This window comes from Geotrypetes seraphini, chromosome 15, assembly GCF_902459505.1.
Source record: "Geotrypetes seraphini chromosome 15, aGeoSer1.1, whole genome shotgun sequence".
NCBI classification, from domain to species: domain Eukaryota; kingdom Metazoa; phylum Chordata; class Amphibia; order Gymnophiona; family Dermophiidae; genus Geotrypetes; species Geotrypetes seraphini.
The window spans coordinates 63,345,483-63,371,259 of NC_047098.1; the positions used below are offsets into that span (position 1 = coordinate 63,345,483).

General features: G+C 42.3%; 1 protein-coding gene across 9 annotated transcripts in view; it reads right to left on the reverse strand.

Moving 5' to 3' along the window:
- The window catches only part of RAP1GAP2 (RAP1 GTPase activating protein 2), a 358,594-nt gene that overhangs the window by 14,714 nt on the left and 318,103 nt on the right, over window positions 1–25,777 (reverse strand). For 3 of the 9 annotated variants that reach the window (XM_033922698.1, XM_033922694.1, XM_033922701.1), the window contains 5 exons: window positions 23,525–23,642; window positions 19,684–19,804; window positions 9,856–9,941; window positions 6,165–6,203; window positions 83–2,168 (listed from right to left, as the gene is read on the reverse strand). In XM_033922698.1, coding sequence (XP_033778589.1) covers window positions 6,195–6,203; window positions 9,856–9,941; window positions 19,684–19,804; window positions 23,525–23,642 — 334 coding nt within the window. In that variant the 3' untranslated portion in view covers window positions 83–2,168; window positions 6,165–6,194. Of the gene's footprint in view, window positions 1–82; window positions 2,169–6,164; window positions 6,204–9,855; window positions 9,942–19,683; window positions 19,805–23,524; window positions 23,643–25,777 lie in introns of those variants that run through there. The other 6 variants (XR_004537138.1, XM_033922696.1, XM_033922695.1 and 3 more) reach the window with 6 other exon arrangements.

Consider the following 25,777-nt stretch of genomic DNA (forward strand, 5'->3'; position numbering starts at 1 on the left):
AAGAAATTCCTGAAACAGCCCTAACTTCAAATTTACCCTCCTTCCCCCCTCCCTCTTCCCACCACATAGAAACTACATAACCTACTCTTTACCTCTCTCTTCCATTGTAACCCTCCTTTTTTATCTCTTTTGTAATCCGCCTTGAACCGCAAGGTAATGGCGGAATAGAAATCTCTAATGTAATGTAATGTAATTTTCCTCATTGTCATGTTGTATCTTATCTTATGTTTTAACTTTTTAGTTTATGCTTATTTTATCTTAATTGTAAGCTGCCGAGACATATTTTGATAGGCAGAATTTCAAAATTATAATAAATTGGAAACTTGGTTGAAGATTGGAGGGGAGCAGCAGATACCTTTCACTACAACTACAGTAAAACTAATGAAACTGAACATAAGAATAGCCTTATTGGGTCGGATCAATGGTCCATCTAGCCTAGTAGCTCATCTTCACGGTGGCCAATTCAGGTCACTAGTACCTGGCAAAAAACCAAATAGTAGCAGCATTCTATGGTTTTATCCATGCACTGTGAATGTGTGTTAACAGTTATCATGCACTAATTCATGCAATAACTGCTTACCACAGCTTAATAAAAGATAGACCTTGCTGTCAAAGGGTTTTCTCCTTTACGAGGGTAATAATTCTATAAATGGTTGCCTATTTTTAGGCACCAAGAATGTGCCTATTTGGAGCCTATTTTAAAAGAAAAAGTAGATGCCTACTTTTCTTTATGGAATGCTAATATAACAGGTGAAATATGAGCCTATATTTTAGGTGTGAGCACTTATGCTAGCTGCAGAGTTGGTGTAAATTCTTGTCTATATTGTGAAAGTATGTGCATAGCTTATACAGTAGTATATGCTCCCTGCCCAAACTCTACCCGTATCAACGCACTACTGAATATGGAACAGAGCATAGCCTAGAACAACTGAATAACTAGATGTATGCACTCGACACTCAAATCTAAGTGGCTCCTTGTACAATTACTTTCTAGATGGTTATAGCAAAATGTTTTAAAAAGAGACTCCCACAGAGATGTGCTGCTTTGTTTTACTTATTCTCTGGCCTCCCCGCTCTTCCGCCGATACAGGCCTAGGTTATTAAGAATTCAGTAAGTCAGATATGAGATGCTGCATTGCTATACTGCAACATTTTTGAGAGATTTCCAACTCTTGCTACACTTTTCAACTTGCAATAGATTCTGTTCAGCTTGGTTGTAGTGCAAGAGGGGAGGTGAGGCTAGGGTTACTGTAGGGGATTCACCTCTATTTTGGACACTTCAGAATCTTCCAGAACTGTGGTTCTATTAATCATATATCTTAATGCATTTTTAAAACAAATCTGCACAGTGGTGTAGTAAGGGGGAAGGCCCCTCCATTCCTTCCTACTCCTTCCTCTGCCATGCGCACGCCTTCACTTTCCCACCACCGTACCTCTAGCTCTTTGCTGACATGAGCAGCAACTCTTACCTGCTGCTTGTGCTAGTGTCGGCTCTCCCTCTGATGTCACTTCAGGGCCCCACGCCTAGGAAGTGACGTCAGAGGGAGAGCCAACACCGATGCTGCTTGTGCCTGGAAAGTGAAACAGGTATGGGGGGGGGGGAGGCGCTACCACCCTAGCCACCTCTTACCCTCGCTATGCCACTGAATTTGCATATAAATACAGGTGATTTAAAAGGCCTGATTTTGACCTGACCTCCAGCTGTTGCACAGCAGGACACACCTGTCATGTCTTAATGCTTTTGATATTTTCCTTCAGGAGTGTAAAATAAAAATAAGCAAACAGTTGGCATGGATCCAGACTCTGTACATTTGCAAATGTTTACAGAAAGCGAAAGTATTAGAAAAGGTTTAAAAAATGCACTACAGTCATTGTTTTCCTTACAACAAAACTGCTCCAGGATCATTAAAGAGTTCAAGGAACTGAGAGGATCCACAAAGCCGGTTCAGATGTTAGGCACCTCCTGACTGCCGACCGAGACACACATTGCGCGGTTGGATAAGAAGGCATGGCAAAAGCCAGCTTGCTTACATGACTGGACCACTGGGTCTTCCTGGCAGCGTCATCCCCACTGAGAACACCACTGCAGAGCATTTCAGGAGCTGAACGCCTTGTGGCAGTAGTAAGTACACGATTCCAGTGAATGTCCAGGGAGAAGAATTGCTCTTCTATTAAACAAGACAAGCAGGAGAGAAAAAAGTTTTCAAGATTTAAAGGTTAATGTGTAGAAACAGATGCTCCAAAAGGGGAAACCCCACTGGCAATATTCAGTGGCATTTGAGTGAATATTGCCTGTGACACTGGTTAGTGTCAGGGCAGTCTGAGAACAGAACCTGAGAGGAGATGGAACTTATCCACTAATCAGCAAAGCAGTGGCGTACTAAAGGGGGGGGGGACTGGACTGGACTGCCCTGCCCTGGGTGCATCTTGGTGGGGGCACCAGCATCTCTTGTCCTCTATGCCCCCACCCCCGCTGTATGTGCCTTCAATTCCCTGCCACCGTACTTCTAGCACTTTGCTGGCGCAAGCGGCAGCTCCAACCTGCTGCTCATGCCGGCCTAGGCACGCCCCTCTGACGTTGCTTCCAGGTCCCACAACTAGGAAGTGATGTCAGAGGGACAGCCGATGCTGGCGTGGACAACAAGTTAGAGATGTTGCTCACGCCGGGGAAGCTAAGCAGGTACGGGGAAAGGGAAGCGTGCCGGGGGGGGGAGGGGAGGAGACACGCCAGCACCCTAAGCACCTCCCAACCCTTGCTCTGCCACTGCAGCTAAGTAAGCAGATAAAGACAAAATAGAAAAAAAGGCTGTGCTGACTTTATCCACCAAGCATTGGGCACCAGTGTGAATAGCAGCCGGGTGACTGCACGTAATATCCAGAGTTAAATCAGCACATAGCTGTAAGTGACTTATAAAATACTGAGGCCCAGATTCTCTATAGGGTGCTGATAATGGCGGCTGCTTAAAAGCAGCCACTGATCGTGTGTCAACCACGTGACGGCACCCTATAGAGAATCGCGCTTCGTGAAAAGTGCCGTAAATGTAGGACCAGGGTTTTCTGGGCCTACATTTCCGGTGCCTATTGATGCCGTGAATGTTACCTACCTACGTAGGCGATAAGGCCGCTTAAAGCCATATCTGGCATGAGCCATGCCCATAGTGACATTCGGCATCCTAAAGCGTCTATGTAGGCACAATTCTGGCATCGGTAAGTGCCATTTTAAATGGCGTTTGTTACTTAACTTAGGTACCGTTTCTAGAATTTTCCTCTGACTGTCCAGGTTGAACATCTGCTCCACAGTAAAAGATTTCAGTCAATAAACATATGTTCAGGGAGTGACTTACATCCAAAAATAAGGAATAAAATGCAAAATATATCAAATAATCCTTCACATGTACTTGGCAATTGTATGATATTCTTGAATGATATATATATATATATATATATATATATATAGTCTTTTTCTTTATCATACGATCACAGATATGAAGCTGCTGGGAAACTTGTCCCCATTGCTTCCCAATCATTGCATACGAGACAACAATAATTACACCCATGCGTCTTTATAACGAATCTTATTAGACCAATAAGGTCAAAAGTTAAGCACTTATCTTAAAGATGTTTAGAGGGTCTCGACGCAGACCACATATTAGATCAGGGATTAAATACAGACTAAACTTATTAGATCATGGCTTTTTTTGATAGAGGCCTTACCAGGCACTGCATAGAACACACAGTGGACATTTACTTTGGCTGAGATGTTTAAATCAAATTTACAATTTCAACCTGGACAAGCATGTTACATTTTACATTGGGTTTCCTGAAGAAGCCAAAGAAACGTGGTCTGCGTCAAGACCAAGTTTATTCTTAATTTGATAACCGACCAAATATCTTTTTTTTTTTTTATGTATAATATTTCTTTATTGAGCAAACACAACAGCATATAGAACAGCATTAAACAGGAACTCGACAGCAGTGCCAGAGCAGCCTCCAAACAAAGCAAGCAATCAGCAAGAAACAAGAATACAGGAGAACGCAAAGGGACAAGGTCAAAAAAAGCCCAATATGGGATTTTACGTGCGTCACCAACAACCCCTCCCCCCCCCCAGACCCATGCCCTATGTGGTGAGATGGAAAGACAAAAATGGGAAAAAAGGAAAAAGAAAAGAGGTCGCAGGAAAAGAAAAAGAGAAAGAAGCAATAGCAGACAGTGCACCTGGACAGCAATGGCCCGCCCCCAACAAGAACAACAACACCCCCCAAGGGGTCAGCAATTTAGCAGCAAACTCCTCTCCCGATGCGGAAGGGACAACCAGTATCCCTCCCACACATCCTGAAATTTGTTCCACCGGTTCTCATCATGCGTCCCCACCGCCCTACGCTCCAAAAGCGCTAAATCATAGAGTGATAACTGCCACTGAGAGAAGGAGGGAGCCTGTGGATCCCGCCAGAAAACCAAAATGGCCTTCTTAGCTAAAAGGAGAGCCTTGGAAACCAACAGCCGCTGTCCAGCGGAACAATGGGGATAGGCCACTCCATCATAAAAAAGTACAATAGAAGGGGTGCAGGCAGGTAACGAAGAATACAAGGAGGACAAAAAGGCCCACATGTGTAGCCAAAAAGCCCTCACCAAGGGACAAGCCCAGAACATATGGCCCAGGGTGGCAGAACTCACAGGACACTTGGGACAACCAGCATGAACAGCAAAGCCGGCACGATAAGCTCTCTGTGGGGAAATAAACATTCTATGGAAGAATTTGTATTTCTGCTCCCTATGCAACATATTAAAAGAAATAGTACGTAAAAAGACAAAGCAATGAGAAAGCAAGGAGGATGCAATAGTACACCCCAGGTCAGTGCTCCATGCCCCAGCCAACAAATCAGCTCTCTCAGTCGACAGCGGAGACAACATCACATTGACGAAGTAACAAAGACGCGGAGCCGTATCCTCCCACAATGCGAGACTCCGACCAAGACTCTCTGCCACCGACGCGTGCAAGGAGGTCCCCCCAGACTAAGGATATAATGGCGAAATTGCAAATAGCCAAAGGCGTCCACATCCGACCAAATATCTTAAAAAGTAAAAAAATAAAATAAAATGGAAATAAAAATGGGGCAGTGAAGACCAATACAAAGGTATAATTTGTGGGGAGCAAGGGTAAAGGAAAGTTTTAATTACATTATGCAAATAAAATGGGGGGGGGGGGGGGATAAAACAGAAGGGAAGTCGCTTCTTAAAAGTGGTTCTATGTTGTTGTTTGTTTAATTAATTATTTATCTATGTAATTTATTTATTTTTCCATGATTAAGATGGTTAACTGCTATTTTGATATGCATCTTTAAATAAAAATGTTTTGAGATTGATTTTAAATTACGATACGTGCTTAACATTTTACCTTACTGGTCTAATAAGATTCTTTATAAAGACATGTGGGTGTAATTATTGTGTTCTCATATTCAATGATTGGGAGATAAGCTCCTTAATGGGGACAAGTTTCTCAGAAGCTTCATATCTACGAGCATATGATAAAGAAAAAGACTTTATATATGCTGATCATTCAAGAATATCATACAATTGCCAAGTACATGTGAAGGATTAATCCACAGTAAAAGATGGCAGATAAAGATCCCCACTGCCCATCCAGATTGTCCAACAAGGCAGCCAGAGCCTTCATGATTAAACACTGGTATCACAACAAGGCAGTCGGCAATTCACCACCATGCCAACCACAATACCAAATACCAGCTAAGTTTTCATAAAAATAGTGGAGTACTGTGGGACGTGCTCAGGCATCCTGCTGTAACTCTGAAATTTGTACGTGCTAACTGCACGCTAAAAAAAAGTTGTCACATTTTTTTTAGGGAGTGTATCGGGCGCAATCCAGTTAATGCATCTATTTTACTTTACACGAATTAACGCAGGCATTCCTACTGCCTACAAAATGGGTGGTGGTAAGTGCTAATGTAGTAATTTAAAAAATGGCTGCACATTGATGAAAAAAAAAATAAAAATAGAAAATCAGTCATTTTACAAATGTGGTAAAAATGTCCTTAGCGTGTGGGACAAAACCCACCTAAGGATACGCTAAGGTCCCTTTTTATTACAAGTTAGTGAAAGGATCCCATTATTATTGCTTTTTTGCAGAGTAAAAATGCAGACTCACCTTTTTAAAGTTCATGACTTCAAGTTCTTGCTAGTGGCCCTAAGAGAAAAATGATACAAAAGAGGATCTTATAAAAATAATAATAGAAAATAAATTAGCCACGCCAAAATAAAGAGTTCTCCAATTAACCTATTGCTTTAAATACTCCTCCATATGTTAACCATGACCAGATCTCTGACAGTTGTAAATAGTGTCAAAATTATTTGTTTTACAAGGTAATACATTAGAACTGCAATAGTTATTACCACAAACAGCTCAAGAATGCATAAAAAGCAGAGTTCAAAAATTGAATTAACAAGAGAAAGGACAGGCGGACACATTCTTCAGTTGTTTGTGACACTGCTGTGTTCCTTCTTCACCTTATTGTATTGGATTCCTGCATGTGTTCTCGTTACCACTGTCAATAAAAAGTTATATTAAAAATAAGAACGACAATAGTTATTACCATATAAATGAAACTAAGGGGAGAATTAATAGGCACTAAGAGCCAGATTCTGTAACCGGCCACCGATCATGTGTCAATTACTCGACAGCGCCGGTTACAGAATCACATTTGATTCAGCCAAGTTAGGCAGCTGAAAAGTAGGCCCGGAAAACCATGGCCTACATTTCAGCCACCTATCTTAGTGCTTAAGTGCAAGGGGATGCAAACATGGGCAGAGAGTGAGTGGTCATGGGCGTGTCTCAGAGGTGTGTGTGTCACTTACAGAATGCACGCACTTCAGGGAACAAGTAGGCGCTAAGGGTTACAGACGACTGCCATTGACGTGGCAAAATTGCTGGTGCCTACCTTTAGGCGCAACAATGTCCACTTATGCTGATATTCTATAATGAAATCTTGGTGCTAAGATGTTACAAAACAAGTGTGGCCATGTGCATTTGCTGTCTGGACAGCTTTTTCAAAACCTGGCACTTTGTCTAAGAAAAATGCCCCAAACACAAATTAAAAGTTACAAATGTGAATGGGTCGCTAGAGAAAAGATTGCGAGCTCATTCAGTACTGTATAACAAGCCCGGAGCCATTCTATTAGACAAACATTGTCTCAGCGCCATCTACTGGATTTCAAGTTCACCCCCCGAGGAAGGCTTTCTATCGAAAGCCTAAACACGGCCGTGTTGGATCCAAAGATGAAAAGTAAAAGGACTCCATATTAGGCTTGGATTTATATATGCAATATGTTTTTATCTTATGATTGTTCCAAATAAATTCTATTTGTTCTAGAGGCTGGTGTGTACAGTCCCTTCCCCACTTGTTTCTTTGTTGCATTTTGTTCTGTGTGGCGTTGAGTTTTTCTTTCTCTTGTGTAGAGCTCTTCAACTAACAGCATTGATTTAATCAATTACAAAATTAAATTAGGCACCTAGATTGGCTATTGGGCACTGTCTATGGAATCAACGCCTGGTTGCTCTGAGCACAATGGCTAAGTACTTGTATTTAGTTATTTTTCAGTCACACCATTTTTATTTAATGTACTTATGCTTGTAAGTTTCTACATGGTGCTCCAAGCCAGATAAAGAGATGAACACTGCAGACAGAAGAGGTCCTCTGGAGACAGAACTGCATAGCTAATTGAGTTGGCATCAGGGTTAAGGACCTTCATCCTATATTGTAGGTCTCTAGTTCTGCTTCTAGATCCTCTGTGTTCATCCCACACTTCTTTGAACTCCATCACTGTTTTTCTCTCCACCACCTCGGGAGCACTTTCCAAGCATCCACCACCCTCTCCGTAAAGTAGAATTTCCTAACATTGCTCTTGAATCTTCCACCCCTCAACCTCAAATTATGTCCTCTGGTTTTACCATTTTCCTTTCTCTGGAAAAGATTTTGTTCTAACTCAAGCTCGCTGTCTAACACCAGCTCTAGCAGGATTCACATTTCAAATCTGACATATTGTAATCACAAAATAGAAAATAAAATTATTTTTTTCTACCTTCCACTGCCATATCCAACATTTGTTTCTTTCCCACTGTATTCCATCTCGCTCTCTCTCCCCTCCTTGTGCCCCGGGTCAAACCTCCCCTCCATTATCATGTGCAACATTTCTTTCTCTCTATGGGGGTTCCTAAAATGTATGTATACTATTATGGAATATATTGATGTGTGCACAAGTTAGGCACAGGCCTGGTTTTTCTTGGCCTAAACAGGGGCGCATAGAAGTAATGACATATACTGGCATTAAAAAATATTTTGATGTAGCATCATTTTGTCTGCTGGTTCAATCTTCCATCTTAAGTATGCTTGACTATTGTAATATTATTTATCTGGGAACATTTAAGAAAACTCTTAGAAGACTCCGAGTTATTCAAAATTCGGTAGTTTGTCTGATTTTTTGTCTTAAAAAATGGGAACATATTAGTCCCTATTATCAAAAATTACACTGATTGCTGATGGAAGCAAGAGTTTTGTTTAAATTCTCCTGTCTTTGCTTTAAACTAATATTTGGCTTGGTCCCTCGCTTTTTTTTTTGATTGCTCTAACAGGCCTACACGTAGAATCCATATGTTTACTTACTCAACAATAAAGGCTTGTCATTATAAAAGATTCCTGGACAGAATTCTTGCTTTCCAGGCAGGTAAATTGAATGACTGGTTGGGTAATACTATTATACATGACCCATCCTATTTTAGTTTTAGAAAATCAGTAAAAACACAATTGTTTGATCGATTTGTAACCTAAGGATTGTTTTTTAATTTTTATCCTGTATGTATGTATTTCTGGTGATTTGTATTTTTCACTGATTGTCCAGCACTTCTTACTGTAAACCTGCTTTGGCGGTATATAAGAATAAAATTATTATTATTATTAGCATGATTTGTTAAGGTACGCCTATTATACTAGTCGGCACAAATTTTATGAGTGCCATATATAGAATATGACCCTTAGAGTGTAAAATTATGTACACAGGTTATAGAATACAGTTATATGCATAACTTAATTTGGTGCTAAGTGGTATTAAGAATGAATTATTGGCTATATTTGGAGATGCAGTAATTGGCACTAATTTAAAGTAATGCATGTAAGTGCATTTAGTATTTTATGACATTACCGTGCAATTTCTAATGCAACTGCTAGAGGGTGCAGACATGAGATGGGCATGGGCAAGTCAGGGGCGGGCCTAGCACTTGTGTGCACAGGCTGTAGAATACTATGTGCCTGACAGCAATTAGACATGCGAGTTTATACTAGCCATTAAGTTAGTGTAAGTGCTCACACCTAAAGTTAGGCACAGACTTATGCTAATATTCTATAATGGATTGGATTTCTGTATATGAAATCAAATAGGTGTTAGGCAGTGTACAAAGGAAATACATAACATAGCAATCTCTAATTAGATCAAGCAAAATATATATAATACATGACAATTTCTAATGAAACAATAAAAAAAAAATTGAAAAAGATATTCATATTGCTTTGGTTGACGTCTACATTCTATTTTGCAGATAGCAATTAAGTGCTTTATTGCTATTATAGAATTCCCATTTAGCGGAAACACTTTTGGCGCCTAGCACTAGTCAACTTTTTGAGAATTATCCTCCATACTTTATTCTAGCTGTCAGCTATAGAAGCATGGCTGCTTGGAGGTTACCACTCTTTCTCAAGCTGGGTTTGTTCTTTTTTTCATTGGCTCTTTGCCCTCCTGAGTCCACAAGATCCCATACTGGTACCAATAAGAATGAAAAGTGTACGTACTGTGCTGGAACCAGAACTGGAATGACTAAGTTTATCAAAGCGAAACTTCAGGTTTGACCGTGGGGAGTTCCTGCTTTTTAGATCTGCTAAACAATAAAAAATCTGATTTAAAATATGGGCATACATATGATAAGAGCTTGTACATTATACCTACTGCATTTCTGCTAAGTACTGAATTGATTTTTAGTTTAAGACAGGAATATTTACAGAATATTGCAGAAGAGTTTGGGGCAAAATATAGTTAATCACTGGTTTTGTTAGCTTTGCGTAGAATTGGGATAATGTATTCAAATTACATTTTGGCAGTATGTGGTGGTTCGGCGAGGAACGGCGTAGAGGATGAGCCCCTAATTAAGTAACCATGCTAAGATTACGAGGGGCCGCTGAAAAGCTCTCAGTCCAACCAAGCTGGAGCAGTCTCCATTGAGGGTTATATACTTTGTCCAGTGATTTTCCCCTTTTTTCATTGTGTCAGAAAAATACAGAATGAAAAAAGTGGAAATTCACTGGACTAAGCATATAGCCCTCGATGGAGGCTGCCCCATCTTTGTTGGTTGAGCTCAGAACTTTTCAGCGGCCCTTCGTATAGATTACATTCACACACGTAAGTGCTATGTGCACGGTTTCTAGAATGTAAGTGCACAAGTTGCATGGCGTGTAACTGCAAGGGGCAGTCATAGGGGAGGTACATGGGTGGGGCATGGTCATGTATAACAATTAGGCACTTGTCAATCAACCACTAGGTGCTGCTTATAGAATCATGCCTAGCAGCAGTTAAGCAGACTTAGGTATCGCTAGGCACTGTAGAGGTAAGTGCTGGTACATTAGGCCAGGTTTTATTGAGCCTAATTTACTTTTGCCTAACTTGGACACCTAGCAACGCCTAAGTCAACCATGCCTGCTTTTCAGGTAGGTGTTGTTAAGCATTGGAGGGCGCCTCAATTTGGGCATGGCTAGGCACCGCTCTGAGTTTTGTGTGGAACTCTTAATTAGTTATTTAATTTTTTTATCAATTAACCCCAATGGCACAGTCAACTACCCCATCATGTAACCCTTTATTTGGCATTGTTGTTCAGAAGCAACATGTGTTTTCTATGGCTTTTATGGGAGATCTGCTTCTCCAAAGGCCTGTTACTTGCTCTCTCGTTCAACATTAAATTACGTAAAGCAGCTGTTTCACCATCTGCTAATTAAAGGGTTATGCTAATTGAAACATTTTGGGTTGCAGATGGATTTTAGTTGGGTGTTGCTAGGCATCCGCGATTAGGGTGCAGTTTATAGAATCTGGCCCTTAGTGGCCGAAATTTAGACCGCAGAAGGCAGCCCGGCTATGTCCCATGGTTGGTGAGCCTAGAGCAGGGATCTCAAAGTCACTCCTTGAGGGCCGCAATCCAGTCGGGTTTTCAGGATTTCCCCAATGAATATGCATTAACAGCAGTGCATGCACATAGATCTCATGCATATTCATTGGGGAAATCCTGAAAACCTGACTGGATTGCAGCCCTCGAGGAGGGACTTTGAGACCCCTGCCCTAGATAATCAATGCTGGACCATTTTTGGTGACTGGAATTGAATATCCGGATATTTTTTTGGCCAGCACTAACAACTAGCTAAGTCAATATACAGCGTTGGTCGATTAAGTTAATAGTGGCCTAAGATAGGCCCAAGTTGGCCACTAAACTTAGCTGGCTAGCCACTAAGCGCAAATATTCAGCAGAGATAACCAGTTATCTCACGCTGAATATTCGCAGTTAGCCAATTAAACTCTATTTCACCAGTCAACAGCCATTTCTGGCCAGTTAAATAACTTTGAATATCAGAGGGTTAGGTTATAGAATACTGCCGTTCACATACTAAAATACGTTTTTTAGGTGCACACATTTAGACATATATTTTGAGTTATGCTAGCATTCTAATAATGAAATTGGGGTGCCCAGATGCCATTATAGATTTTGCACTCTGTATGTTGGTGATCTTTAAAGAATTTTCCTATAGCCATCCATGACCTGAGGAAATGGCTGAGCTTCTAACTTCTCCCCCTCTTGTTCACAGTAACATTTTGCATTATACCAAGTCTCAACAAATAACACGTCCAAGCTGACACCCAACATTCATGTGTTTTGCAACCTGTTTACATTTATATCCCAGGCTGGCCATGTTGCTCAAAGACTGTGATCATGTGGAAGGCTCCCAGCACCGTCCCCGATTCAGCTCTTCAGCTCTCTGGGGTCAGCTGTGGTAGGGGGATATTGTGAAAGCAAAGTTCAAATTATGGCTATTGACACCCAGCGGCAAGATTCAGGGGTCTCGATTGCAAGGCTCCTGATGGAGCCCTGGTCAAGATCTGTCCAAACTAGGAGCCCCTTTTACAAAGCCGAGGTAGCGATGCTGCCACGGTAAATGTACCAAAGCCCATTCAGGACCGGATTCTATAAACAGCCGCTGATTATGCATCAGTCATGCATTAGTGCCGTTTTGTAAAACAGGTGCCTTAAATGTAGGCCAGCATTTTAAAGGCCTGCATTTAAGGAGCTGGTCTTGTGCCTATGGAGGTGCATAGGGATGCCTATGGACACTTAAGGCCACTTCCAGTGAAATCCACCCCCCCCCCAGCCTTAGGGGTCTATAGATGTCCCTATGTACCTCTGTAGGCATGACACCGGTGCCTTAGAACGGAGTCTTCAATTTAAAGAACAAAACCTTCACACCAGAATTTGGGCCTCAATTCCTATGGGCTTCGGTGCATTTACCATGGCAGCGACACTACTGCAGCTTTGTAAAATTGACCCTAGGTGTACTGGGGGGATATAAAATAGGGGCAGAGGAAATCCCTGAACAGTCGTGACTGAAGGTTCTTTTGGGGCAATTCTATAATCTGGTGACAACATTTTAATTACTTTATATTTTCATGGATTAAATAGTTTGTTCTCTTATCTCCTATATTATGTATTTTTCTATACATTCTACACATACGTTGTTTCGCTCTCATGGTTGTTTTTTTAAAGTTTTATCTCCCCTTTTTTTAACACTATTTTATTTCTTGTTGAATAATGCTGCAATGCTACCTCGATGCATCTTTAGGTCTTGGTTGATTAATTCATCTAATTTGTTTTAAGAACCAATGGTGTATCTAGCCCAGTATCCTGTTTTTAAAGTGGCCAATTCAGGTCACAAGTGCCCGGTAGAAACCCAAATAGTGGCAACATTCCATGCTACCGATCCCAGGCAAGAAGGGCTTCCCCAGGTCTGGACTTTTTCTCCAGGAACTTGTCCAGACCTTTATTAAATGCTAACTGCTGTAACCACATCCTCTGGCAACAAGTTCCAGAGCTTTACTATTTTTTGAGTAAAAATATATTTCCTCCTATTTGTTTTTTTAAAGTATTTCCATGTAATTTTATTGCATGTTCCCTGGTTTTTCTACTTTTTGAAAGGGTGAAAAATCGGTTCACTTTTACCCGTTCTCCACCACTCAGGGTTTTGTAAACCTCAATCATATGCCCCCTCAGCCATCTCTTTTCCAAGTTGAAGAGCCCCAACCTCTTTGGCAATTCTTCATACAAAAGGAGTTCCATTCCCTTTATTATTTTGGTTGCTCTTCTCTGAACCTTGAATTGTGCGCAAGGTGGGGACGCACTATGGAGTAATACAGGGGCATTATAATATTTTCAGTCTTATTTATCATCCTTTTGCTAATAATTCCAAGCATTCTGTTTGCTTTTTTTGCTTCAGCTACACACTGGGCAGAAGATTTAAGTGTAGTGTCTACAATGACACCCAGATCTTTATCTAGAATGCTGACTCCTAAGGCAGATTCATCCATCAGGTAACTATGATTAGGATTATTCTTCTCATTACAATTCTTCTCATTATGATTAGGATTCTTCTCATTAAATTTCATCTGCCATTTGGATGCCCAATCTTCCAATTTCCTAGGGTCTTCCTGCAATTTTTTATAGTCCTCATGTGTTTTGACAACTTTGAATAGTTTTGTCATTTGCAAATTTAATCATCTCAATTGTCGTTCCAATTCCCAGATCATTTATAAATATGTTAAATAGCACCGATCCCAATAAACTCCAGAGCTCTGTCTGACTCTTGGGTCTTGAGTGTGGGACAGGGAGCAATTCCGAAAATGCTCCCCTTGAGGATTTGAATTTCAGCTTTCTACCTAAGAGATTAAATGTGGCTTCCAGAGCCTCCCTCCCATATTTTCCTACGTGCACCTACATGTACCAAGAAAGCTGGCTCCTTCCTAGCAGTATCTAAAATCTTATCTAGATGACAACTGAGGTCCACCAGGCAGGCAGGCAAGTGAACAGGCGTTCCTCATGCCCACCAACCACACAGCTATCTACATGCCTAGTGATCGAATCACCAAATACTGTCCTAACCCTTCCCTCCTGGGCAAAAGCCCCTGGAGACACATCCTCGGTGCAAGAGGATATTGCATCCCCTGGTGGGCAGGTCCTGGCTATAGGATTATTTCCTACCTCCTTCCTCCAAGGTAGCACAAGGACTGCCGGACTGGAGGTGGGACTTCTCTACAACATCCCTGTAGGTCTCCTCTATGTACCTCTCTGTCACCTTCAGATCCTCCAAGTCTGCTACTCTAGCCTCAAGAGATCGGACCTGTTCTTTGAATCCTAGAAGCTCTTTGCATCCAGTATACACATAAAACCTCTTTCCACCTGGGAAATAATCATACATGTGATAAACAGTGCAAAAGACTGGACTACTGTCTGCATCTTAGTATTACTGAGCTGTTGAATTAAACCTTAAGGTACTAGAAATATTAGACTAGTATAAACAGCCTTAGGATTATATTGTGTGCTTTATTTAGTGTTTGATTCTTAGTAAGTAATGAAATGTAATAAGAGTCTGTTTTAAACACTCTTCCTGATTACATATTGATTACATATTCTAATGATCAGACACCTTAAACACCTTGTTATTATATAAGATATAGGTAGGATGGGATTGGGATAGATCATGTTTGTTAATTGGTTTATTATTAATGGATGGGGTGGGTGGGGAGGGATTCTTTTATACTTTAATGATTATAAGTAAGAATGTCAAGTGATTTGTAAAAGGGTTTTTTTTTTGATTGAATATTATACACTTGTTGTAAGATGTGAAAATGAACAAAGATTTAAAAAAAACAACAACAAAAAAAACACTCTTCCTGTCATCCTAATTAAGACTATAAGCGAAGAAACTAGATGTTTTAAATTTTGGGATGTTATATGTGATTTTAAGTTTAACTATTGATTTTGCTTTTATACGTTTATGCATTTAGACTCCTGATATAGGCTCTCAAGCCAAAACACGATTTGAGTTGAATCAAGTCATTGTGTTTACAATAAAGCTTATAGAAAGACTGCTACTGGTTTGTTTGCGTTGTCCGTCTATCCTGCTATTGTTTTCTCATTGGATTTATATGCGGTAGATTTGTTTTCATCTATTTTTTTGTGACAACATGTAGGCGCCATAATGGAATGAGCTTTGCACCATTTGTGTACCACTATTTAGGTGTGCCTAAGCTGACACAGAACACTAGCGCAAAATGTTGGCGTGCTTAAGTGCGCCATGCAATGTGTGCAACTGATATTAGTCTAAAAGTTGTGCACGTCGCTTGATGATGCACCCATGGCTCACCCATGCTCTGCCCAAGTGTACACTCCATCACAGTTATCAGCTTATCAACTTTGGCATGTACCTATAATTATTGGCACCTCTGAAGTGCATTGGTGGTAGAACTCTATAATCTATCTGCAAACTTGGGGCCTGATTCTCAAAATGGTGTCCCGATTGTAGGCAGCAGCAGGCATCCTACTGCCATCTAACAGATCAATTGGAATGCAAGTTAAAAAAAAAAATCTTGCTGCGAACAACGTTTACAATGTAGGCATCTGACTTGTGCCTATGGATGGCGTAGGCATGGCTTATGCTGGAAGTGGCCTTAGGCATGCCTAGGTGCGGGTCAGACACTTTAAATGTAGGCCTGTATAACGCAGGCCAACATTTAAGGCGTATGTACAAAAAATAGACGCGATTCTGAATGCGGCGTCTACAGGTGATTGACACATGGCAGGCACCGTCAGTGGCGTAGTAAGGGTGCGTGGTGCCTGGGGTGGTGGCACCCCTCCCCGTCCTACACCCCCCCCCACCGCACGCGCTCCCCTTTCCGTTCCCCACACCATTTTAACTTCTCCAGTGTGAGCAGCATGCCCATTGACATCACTTCTTAGGCATGGGTCCCGAAAGTGACATCAGAGAGTGCGCCGATGCCAACAGTGGCAGAAATCGTGTGCTGGGGAAGTAAAAAAGGTATGGGGGAAGGCAAGAGATGTGCATGGCAAGGAGAGGAATAGAGGTGGCGGAGAGGAGGAGGGGTGCCACGCTGTTAGGAAGACCACGCCCAAAGCAGACTGCCCCCTTGCCCCTCCGGGCTCCCCTTACTACACCATTGGGCACCGTTTCCAGAATCAGAGTCTTGGTACCTAATACTAGGTGCTGTTAGTACTAGGAGCTCATCCTTGGGTATGTTGAATTGGAAGCCCAAATAAGTAGAAGGAAACCGGTAAATAAAAAAAGAAAGGGCAAAAAGAACAGCAAATTATCCTAAAACAATAGTCTAAGGTGGTGCAGTTTGTAATTATCTATGGAATGGAAACTATGACAGAAACACAAGCACTACAAATGTTGTTAAGGAGTGAGTGTTGTTCTTTTGGGTGGAACCATCAGAGCTTAGTCTTTAACCCTTTGTTGCTCAGAAGCAACATGTGTCTTCTCAGGTTCTTATGGGAGATTTGCATCTCCAAAGGCCTGTTATTTGGCACTGTTGCTCTCGTTCAACATCAAGTTACGTAAAGCAGCCGTTTCACCATCTGTCAATTAAAGGGTTAATAAGCCTAAAATGGGAAAAAGTGTTCAAGAGACACCGTGCTGCACAGTGAAAAGAGAAAAAAAGGTCTTAAATAAACAGAACTACGAAGATGGAAAAAAGGGGCCTTAATGCTCTTCCACGTTCTGTTTTCTAGCCTGCCTAGCTCCATCTGTTCCCAATGACCTACTCGTTTGTTTAAGATTTAATTTCCTTGGCTATGTGTCGGCCCTAGACTATGTTCCCCCTCCTCCCCACAATGAAAAACAAGAAGCACACTGCTCAGTCTTTTGTATGTGGTAAGAGATCAATATCAGCAACAAAATCATAAATAAGAGAATAATAGGAAAAACACAAGGCCACTCATTAGTAACAATAGCAAGGGGGGCAGTTCTGTAACTGGATGCTTCATGACAGTGGCGTAGTAAGGGGGGAATGATCCACCCTCGGCACCATGTTGGTGGGAGCACCGGCACCCCTCCTCCTCTCCGACCCTCGCCTCTTCTCATTCCTCCCCTCCACGTGCATGTGCTCCTCCTTTCCTTCCCCTAGTTGTTTGCAATGGTCAACAACGTGCTCTTTGCGACCCCATCGACTCCTGCTGACGTCACTTCCGGGTGTCGCGCACAGGAAGTGACATCAGAGGGAGAGCCGATGGGGTCGCGAAGAGCACACTGTTGACCGCTGCAAGCAACAACTTCAACTAGAGGTACGGGGGAAGGGAAGGGGGAGCGCAGCAGGCGAGATCGGGGAAGGCGTGGGGGGGAAGAGCCTCTCACCCTCGCTATGCCACTGCTTCACGATAGCCCAAATTAAGCGGACTGTAAGCCTATTCTGTAAAAGCATCTATGCAGGTTAGTGTTCTTATAGAATTCTAGCGCGAGCTTATTTATTACACTGTGTCATAAACTATGTGCTGCTGCACAATTCCGGGTGTACCTCGAAAGATAGACCATGTACATGTTTGGCACCGCGCCTCTCCTCCTCTCTGCTCCCAGCATACTGCAATTTTAGGGTTACCTGATGGAGGGTTTCCAAAACCTGACAGGTTTTGGAAGGCCCCCGAGCTCAGGGCCGCATCTGGAGGGCCTGTGAGGCTGCACGGACGTCGATGTGATGATGCCACGCGTGTGCGTGTGACGTCATCTGTCAATGTCCACGAATGCTCGGAGGACCTCTAGACGCGGCCCTGACTTTAGTGTGCCATGGTAAAATAAAAGTTTGTGAGACTCTGATTAGAATTCGTTTACCGCTGTTTTGAAGGAATTCACCCAAGATGGTATACAGCAAAAAAAAAAAAAAAGTGAAATATAGGCAACAGACAATTACAGCAGTAAAACTGTTCAAACAACAATACAATAGAATACTACATTACAATGTCAACACAATCCCCCAAATTCTATATATGGCACTTTGAGTTGCATGCGCAAACTTGGACATGTGCCCAAATTGCATGTGTAAATTAACTGAATAACGAGTCAATTAGCACTGATAATTGGCTTCTTAAGCTATTATGAGCGTTAACTGGATGCAATTTAAATGTGAATAAATGCAGGTCTGGGATCTGTGCCAAAATTTTATGCATGGCGCCCAAAAAAGGGGGACACAGAAATGGGAGGGTCATGGGCAGATTAGGGGCATTCCTTACATTTACATGCATTATAGAATAAAGGCGAGAATTTGCACCACATTTCTGCTGGTGCAAATAGCTACGCCAAAAGTTAGGCATGGCTCCCAGGTGTAAATTCTATTCTACAAACCGCACCTAACTTTAGACGCCATTAATGAAATAGGGCTTAAAGAGGGTTTTTACAAGGCTGATTTTTTTTAGGCACTATATATGTAATAAAACATTTTAATAGACAGCATAAGGTGTAGACAGATAAGATAAGAGTAATAGGAGACAGAAAATAAGGGAACTAATTTAAAGAAAGTTGCACATGAGGACAAAATGGTGCTGGAATATATTCGAGAAGCTATTCGAGACCACCTTTGAATCCCTGGGCCCCAGAATCTGGAATATTTACAACAGATCCACCTCCTATTGCAGCTTCAGAAGAATACTTCTCCTTATAATGACTGATGTCTATCCATCACACTCTGTAGAACCTAGCTGCTAATTATGATAACTGATCCCAATTTTATTGTAAGCCACAATGATTCCTTGCTGAAAATTGTGGAATATAAGAAACTATATGGTATGCTATGGCTCTTAGCTAGGGTAAGAATGGATAAGCGAGTCCTGCTGGAGTATGTGCAGCTGCAGGGCACGATCTTGGTAGGGGCACCAGCACGTGTCCAACTCTCCGCCCCCCCCCCCCTCTGCTTTGCAATGCAACCCCTCCCTTCCTTCGTACCTCTTTAATTTTCCCTGTGCGAGAGCAGCATTATGAACTTGCTGTCCACGTTGGTGTCGCCTCTCTCTCATCAGAGGGATAGCCGACATGACGCGGGCAGCAAGCTTGTGATGTTGTTCCCGCCTGGAAAATTAAAAAGGTACGGGGGAAAGAAAGGGGGGGGGGGCGCAGTTGCCTCCACTGGGTCAGACCAGAGGTCCATCCTGCCCAGCGACCTGTGAAGTGGTTACTGACCATTTCTATAACCTACCTCAAGTTAGAGGCAGTGCATGCAAATCAAGTTTATGCATATTCATTGAGGATATCCAGAGAACCTGACTCCAGAATCAAGTTGAGAAACACTGCTTTAGACGACCTGTTTTAGAATGAGGAAGAAGGGGGTTTTGAATTGTCCCAGCGTTACTGAGCATTGCACCTCTAGGTCAGTGGTTCCTATTTGGCTCAGGGAGGGACTTAAAAAAGGTGACCTAGCTGGTGGTCTCTGTCCAGTGTGAAATGCATTCTGGTCACTAATTTGTGACAAGAACACGGGGGAGAGAAAAGAGAGAAAGAGAAAGAGAGCTGGCAGGGTCAGTCTTTCAGTACCTGTCGGACTTCTGCTCATAATGACAGGAGCAGCCGCATTGTGATTCTCGTTGCTTGGTGACGTGCTGTAGGCAAACACTTCCTGCTTGAAGGGCGATGCTGTGGATGGCTGGCTGCCCTGCTGGAACATTTTATTAGGGAGCAGATTTCAACAAAAGTACAAATATTCACCATCTGCTATTTATACAGTGCTACACATCCACTGATTAGCTTAAAGCTGAGATACATCCAAGTACCAAGTGGAAAAGGAAATTTCTTGGGAAATCTGTGCTCATGATGCAATTGCCAAGAGATTCTCTGCTCAATGAGAGTTTGAGCCTGTCCTGGACCTTTTTTTTTATTAATTGCAAGTAGGACCCTGTTGTCCTGTTTCTCCAGGGGCCCAGCAGAACTATAAGTCCCTGCATACAATGGGAAATAAACAAGACTGAACACCCCTCAATGACTTAGAATCATCTGGTAAGCTGGCTACGAGTTCTGTTTAGAGCTCACTCTATGCATTTTGAGATTTAAAACTACCGTATCTTAAAAAAAAAAAACCAACAAAAAAACAGGTGCTCAAATCCCAGGTATGTAACTCAAATAAAAGGTTTAGCAAGAAGTCATACTAAATAAGAACTAAAGCAGCATCTCTCCCTCCTGACTCAGATCACATATCTCAGCATCACACTATGAGCAAGCCATTGTGCTGGTCAACTACAGATCCTCAGGTGCAGAATACCGGCCTGCTGGAATGATTTTTCAAATGGGTACTCAATGCAACAGTCTTCTACTGCCAGTGCCGCAACTGCCACCATCCTACATCGACTACTACGCGGTGCAGAAAAGAATGGCAGTGCACATCTCAGAGTCTCCTGAGACTTCTACCAGAGCAGCTTACATTTAATGAGCCAAGCCACATGGCTCCAGCAGGGCTGGTACAAGAAAAGGAAGAGTGGTGCTCACGGCAGCTTTTGGTGCCCTCCTGCTCTGCTTGCTGTATTTACTGTGTTCAGCCGGCCTTGCCTAATAGTGAAAACAGAAGCAACCCCACATAGCTTTGATGTCCCTTTTCTCAATATAGTTAGATAACCTGTTCTTGACCCAGACTTTTTCTCTTCTTTGTGGTTCTCAAAGCACTTCCTGGTCTTTTGTAAACAGCAGTCTGCAACCTACCAAGACCACAACATTGAGCTGATCATGAAAATATGGAGAGAAATCTATCATCATAAAACCCTTAGCGCACATGTGCACTTCAAATTCCATGATCCCTCTCTCCGTGATCCGTGCTTCTGTGTCACACATGCACAGTAGAAGGAGCCAGTGGTGGTTTCCCCTTCGCACTCCCTCGGCGACGCTGGCTCCTTCTACTGCACATGGAGATGGCGACCACGGTGGCGACTCCCCCCTCCCACCCTCACTCCGTCTAACACAGTACTCCCACATCGATACCGCAAATCACCCTGAGCAACAGATTTCAGCCCCTACAAGAGAGACCTGCCAGCGGAGCTCAAGAGGATAGTCAGGAAGACATTCTGGAGTGTACTTTTGTAATCCAGCAGCCGAACCCAACTCAAGAAGCAGTGGTAGGGAGCATTTTGATTACCCGACATTAGTGTAATACCTAGATATTCAAGGCCAGCCTATTTCCAGCAGCTGACATTGAATATCTGGGTTCTCCAATGCCAGTTAGCGCATGGCCAGTTAAGGCGATATTCAGAGTTTAAGTGGCCATGGCTTAGCTGGCAAATATAGGCCTGCTTTTTCTTTGGCCTTATTTGTCCACTAAGCCTGACTGCTTAAGTTCCAAATATCGGGACTTATTCAATCATGCCTCCAGAATAGAGAATGAAATGGGGACAAATCTGTCCCTGTCCCCGTGGGATCTCAATTTCCCATTCTATCTCTGCGAACACTGTCCCTTTCCTGTAAGCTCTGTCCTCATTTGCAGAAGCCTCAAACACTTTAAAATCATAAGTGTTCAAGGTTTGTGCAGTTAAGGCAAAGCTTGCAGGTATGAGGTAGGGACAGGACAGGAATATTGAGATCACGTGAGTCCTGACCCTGTCCCATTCCTGCAAGCTCTGCGCTAACCAGGCATTTTCAGTGGCGATGACCGGTTAAATGCAGATGAAAATGTCCAGTTAGCCAACAACACATGAGCTAATGAGTTGGTGGTTGTTAGCTGATTAACTTGCACTGAATATTGGCCGGTAGTTTCTTATTACTTGACTATGACTGTTAAATGGATACCATATGGTTTTAGAACATCTAGAATGGATCAGGCCAATGCTTCATCAAGCCCAGTGTCCTCTTTCAGACAGTGACAACCAGAGGTGCTCATAAGAAAGCATAAGAGAAACAGGATATTGAAGAGTGGTCAGACTTGTCCGTTTTCTACAAGTTAAGGTATGTTCAATAGGCAGGCTGTGACTGATCTTCTCCCATTGGGCTTCAAGAAGGCTGGAGTGACCAGCAGAAGGGGCTATAATAATGATTTGGGGGCCTGATTCTATAAACAGTCTAGGTTAAGCACCGCTAAGCGTCATAATCACAAACGCCTAACTAAAATTCACACGCAACTTAATTGTTTTGTAATTGGCTAAATGGCAGGGCAATTGACCACATCATTAAAAACCCATTAAAAAAACAAGTTTTTAAATTGCTAATTTGGGCTGTGCATGATTTACACTTGGCGCCTAGCAACACCTAAGTCAAGGTGCCCTCTGATGCCTACCTGAAAAGTAGGTGTGGTTAGGAGCAGAGAATAGGCATGGTCGACTTAGGTGTTGCTAAGTGTTGTAGTTAGATGCTAGTTCATTAGGCCAAGTAAAACCTAGACTATTTTACCGGTGCCTACCATACGGACACCTAGTGATGCCTAAGTATGCCTAGGCACCACTAAGCGTGATTTTATAAGCAGCACCTAGCGCAGTGTATCGCAAACTGTGTGCCACAGCATACCAGTGTGCCTTGAAATTTCAGGTGTGCTGCAGCACACTGGGGAGGAGGAGGAGGAGAGGCGCCGGCACCAGCTGACTGCCTACAGGACGTGTCTCTCGCAAAGAGAGGCACGTCCTGCAGGCAATCTGCCCACGCCAGAGCCTCTCCTTCTCTTCGGCTGGCCCTATTCCTTGCAGGTACCTCTCACTGCCAGCGCAGGGCCCATTTGAAGGGCCTTCACATGTGCATGTGATGTCATCACGGCAACGTTGCACACTTCCTGGTGTCTCGAGCTCTTCCGGAGGCTGTTATAGGAGAAAACACCCCCCAGGGATTCAAGACAAAATTAGACAAGTTCCTTTGACCTAAGGGCCACCGCATGAGCAGACTGCTGGGCATGATAGACCACCGGTCTGACCCAGCAGCGGCAATTCTTATGTCATTAGGTTTAGTGTGCTCCGGCTCGAGAAAGATTGCAAGACACTGGCCTAGCAGATGATTGACAACCACATGGAGTTGTGCCTACAATTTAAGCACCATAAGGTGCAGTTTATAGAATCAGGCCCTCAATCTGCAATGAACACGGGGCACCCACATTTTTGGGAAGCTACGAATAGGGTTGAAAGGTCATGTAAAAGATACGGGGGAGGAGCCTCTACTGAAAGTCAATGAATATCAACCGGGAAGATTGAATGAGCCATTTTTGGTCTTTATCTGCCATCATGTACCACAGTACATTACTATGACCAGTCATAATATTTGCCTCCACAACATCCCACGGTAGCGAGTGCTGTGGTTAACTCTGTGTTGTGTAGTGAAGTACCTCCTCTTGGTTCAGAACTGCTGCCCGATCATTTCAGCAGGTGCCCCCTAGGTCTTGACATACGTGTACAGATCGATGGCTCGGCAGTGTACATACCACACTCTCAAATTCTTCCATCACCTCGCTTTCTCCGGTGGTGCTGCTGAAGCTGCTCGTACTTGAGGAGGAGCGGGAAATGTTCGTGCGCCCATTCTCTCTAAGTTTAATGAAAGGTCTGCAAAAGCCAATGAAAAACAAATACACACAAATAATGGCTGAAGTGCTTAGCAGCTGCCCATTTCTGTTGTGCCACCATCCCTCAGCTAATCTACAGCTGTCAATCCAAATCCGATCACCAGATCTAAGTCTGGATCTCTTAACAATGTCACCTTGTAGATGATTCTTTGGCAGAGTTGTTTTAGATTGTTAAGTTTGTAATGTTTATAGTATTGGTTATTAGTTTTCCATTTGGTTTGTACATTAACATCCGGATTCTGTAAACAGCGCCTAAATCGGTTGGCACCTAAAAAATGTCAATCATGCTTAGGCACTGTTTACAGGATTGTGCTTAGTGGCAGCTATGTAAAAACTTAAGTGCCAGAAATATAGGCAATAGTTTTAAAGACCTACATTTTGATGAAACTTCCTTTCGTTTACTGGTACAGTCTTCTATCTTAAGTATTCTCGATTATTGTAACATTATATCTCTTGCTGAAGTGATATATTTAATGTGAAAATGTTTTAACTTGTTGTCACACTTATTGTAAGTTTGAAAATGCATATAGATTTTATTAAAAAAAAAAACCACAACATTATATATCTAGGTGCTTACAAGAAAATTTTCAAAAAATTGAGAGCGATTCAGAATACTGCCGTTCGCCTCATTTGTGGTTTAAAAAAATGGGAGCATATCACTCCTTTTTATTTGAAACTCCATTGGTTGCCGATAGTCAAGAATTCTGTTCAAATTTTCTTGTATTTGTTATAAATCGGTTTCGGGTTTGTTACCAGGTCATCTTGTGTCTCATTTTTGTTTGAGTCACACCAAAAAGACCACACATAGAGTGCACTTGTTTTCATATCCCTCCATAAAATCCTGTCGTTATAAGAAGTTCCTTGAGAGAACCCTCTCATTTCAAGCCGCTAAATTGAATGTATGGCTTGGAAAAATTATGTTAGAGGTTTCTTCCTATCTTGATTTTAGAAAATTATTAAAGACTCATCTCTTTGATAGGCTGGTATCTTAATGCATTCTGCTTCATTTTTTCAATCAAGTTCCTTATATTCAACTTGATGTATTTTATCTGTTCTATGTATTACTTCTTTCCCTGCCATGACAGTATTTTCTGCATTATATTGTAAATGCTTTCTGTCTTTATCTGTTTTTAAGTCCATTATTCTAATATGTATTTTATCTGTATCGGCTCACCTTGTTGTGAACCGCCTAGAACTTTTTTGGTATGGCAGTATATAAAGAATAAAATTATTATTAATGCATTTCAGGTGCCTAAGTTTTTGGAGAATCACGCTTAACGGACCTAAGTCACACTCCGCCCATAGAAACACCCACTTAGGCATTAGGTGCCAGTAAGTGCCATGTGATAGGCGCCTATCACCCAATTAATTTTTTTTCCCAATTATCAAGGCTATTAAGGGTATTTTGCCAATTAAGTTAAGTGCCATTAATGTTTTAGGAGTCAATGCTCAAGATGGTTTTAACAGCCAGGAAAATTGCATGTGCAGGACTACACGGCCATATCCAGCAGTACTTAGCCAGCTGGAATCGGCTCCCGGTCAGCTAAATACCGCTAAGCTAGTTAACTGCCATTTTTCAGAGGCTATCTCCCACTGAATATCCCATTCAGCGGATTGGCCAGTGTCTGGCCATATCATGCAATATAGATGGTCATCACTAATATTCACCAGCTAAGGAACAAGGCCAGACAGACCAACTTAAAAAAGCAGATCTATTCTTGACCCCTATACCTTAGCTGGCCAGCTGAAGAATATCAGCTTGGCTGGTTAAATCTGCTGTGACTAACTTTAACCTGTACATTCAATGTCGGTGGCCAGATAAGACCTTGACACTGAATATCCAGGACTGCTGCTGACCACATGAAGTAGAAGACCACATGAAACTTTCCAAAGGGGAAGGAGATAATGAAGCATGTTTATTATCAATATCATTTACGACTGGATAAAAGGAAGTAACTTGGTTGACGTCTTAGAGACAGCTGGACTCAAGCGGAAATTGAAATGGCACCCAAAACATTGTTTCAGCTTGCTATATACGACTACTATTAATTATTTCTATAGCGCTACCAGATGCACCCAGCACTCTACAGAGTCACAAAGAAGACAGTCACTGCT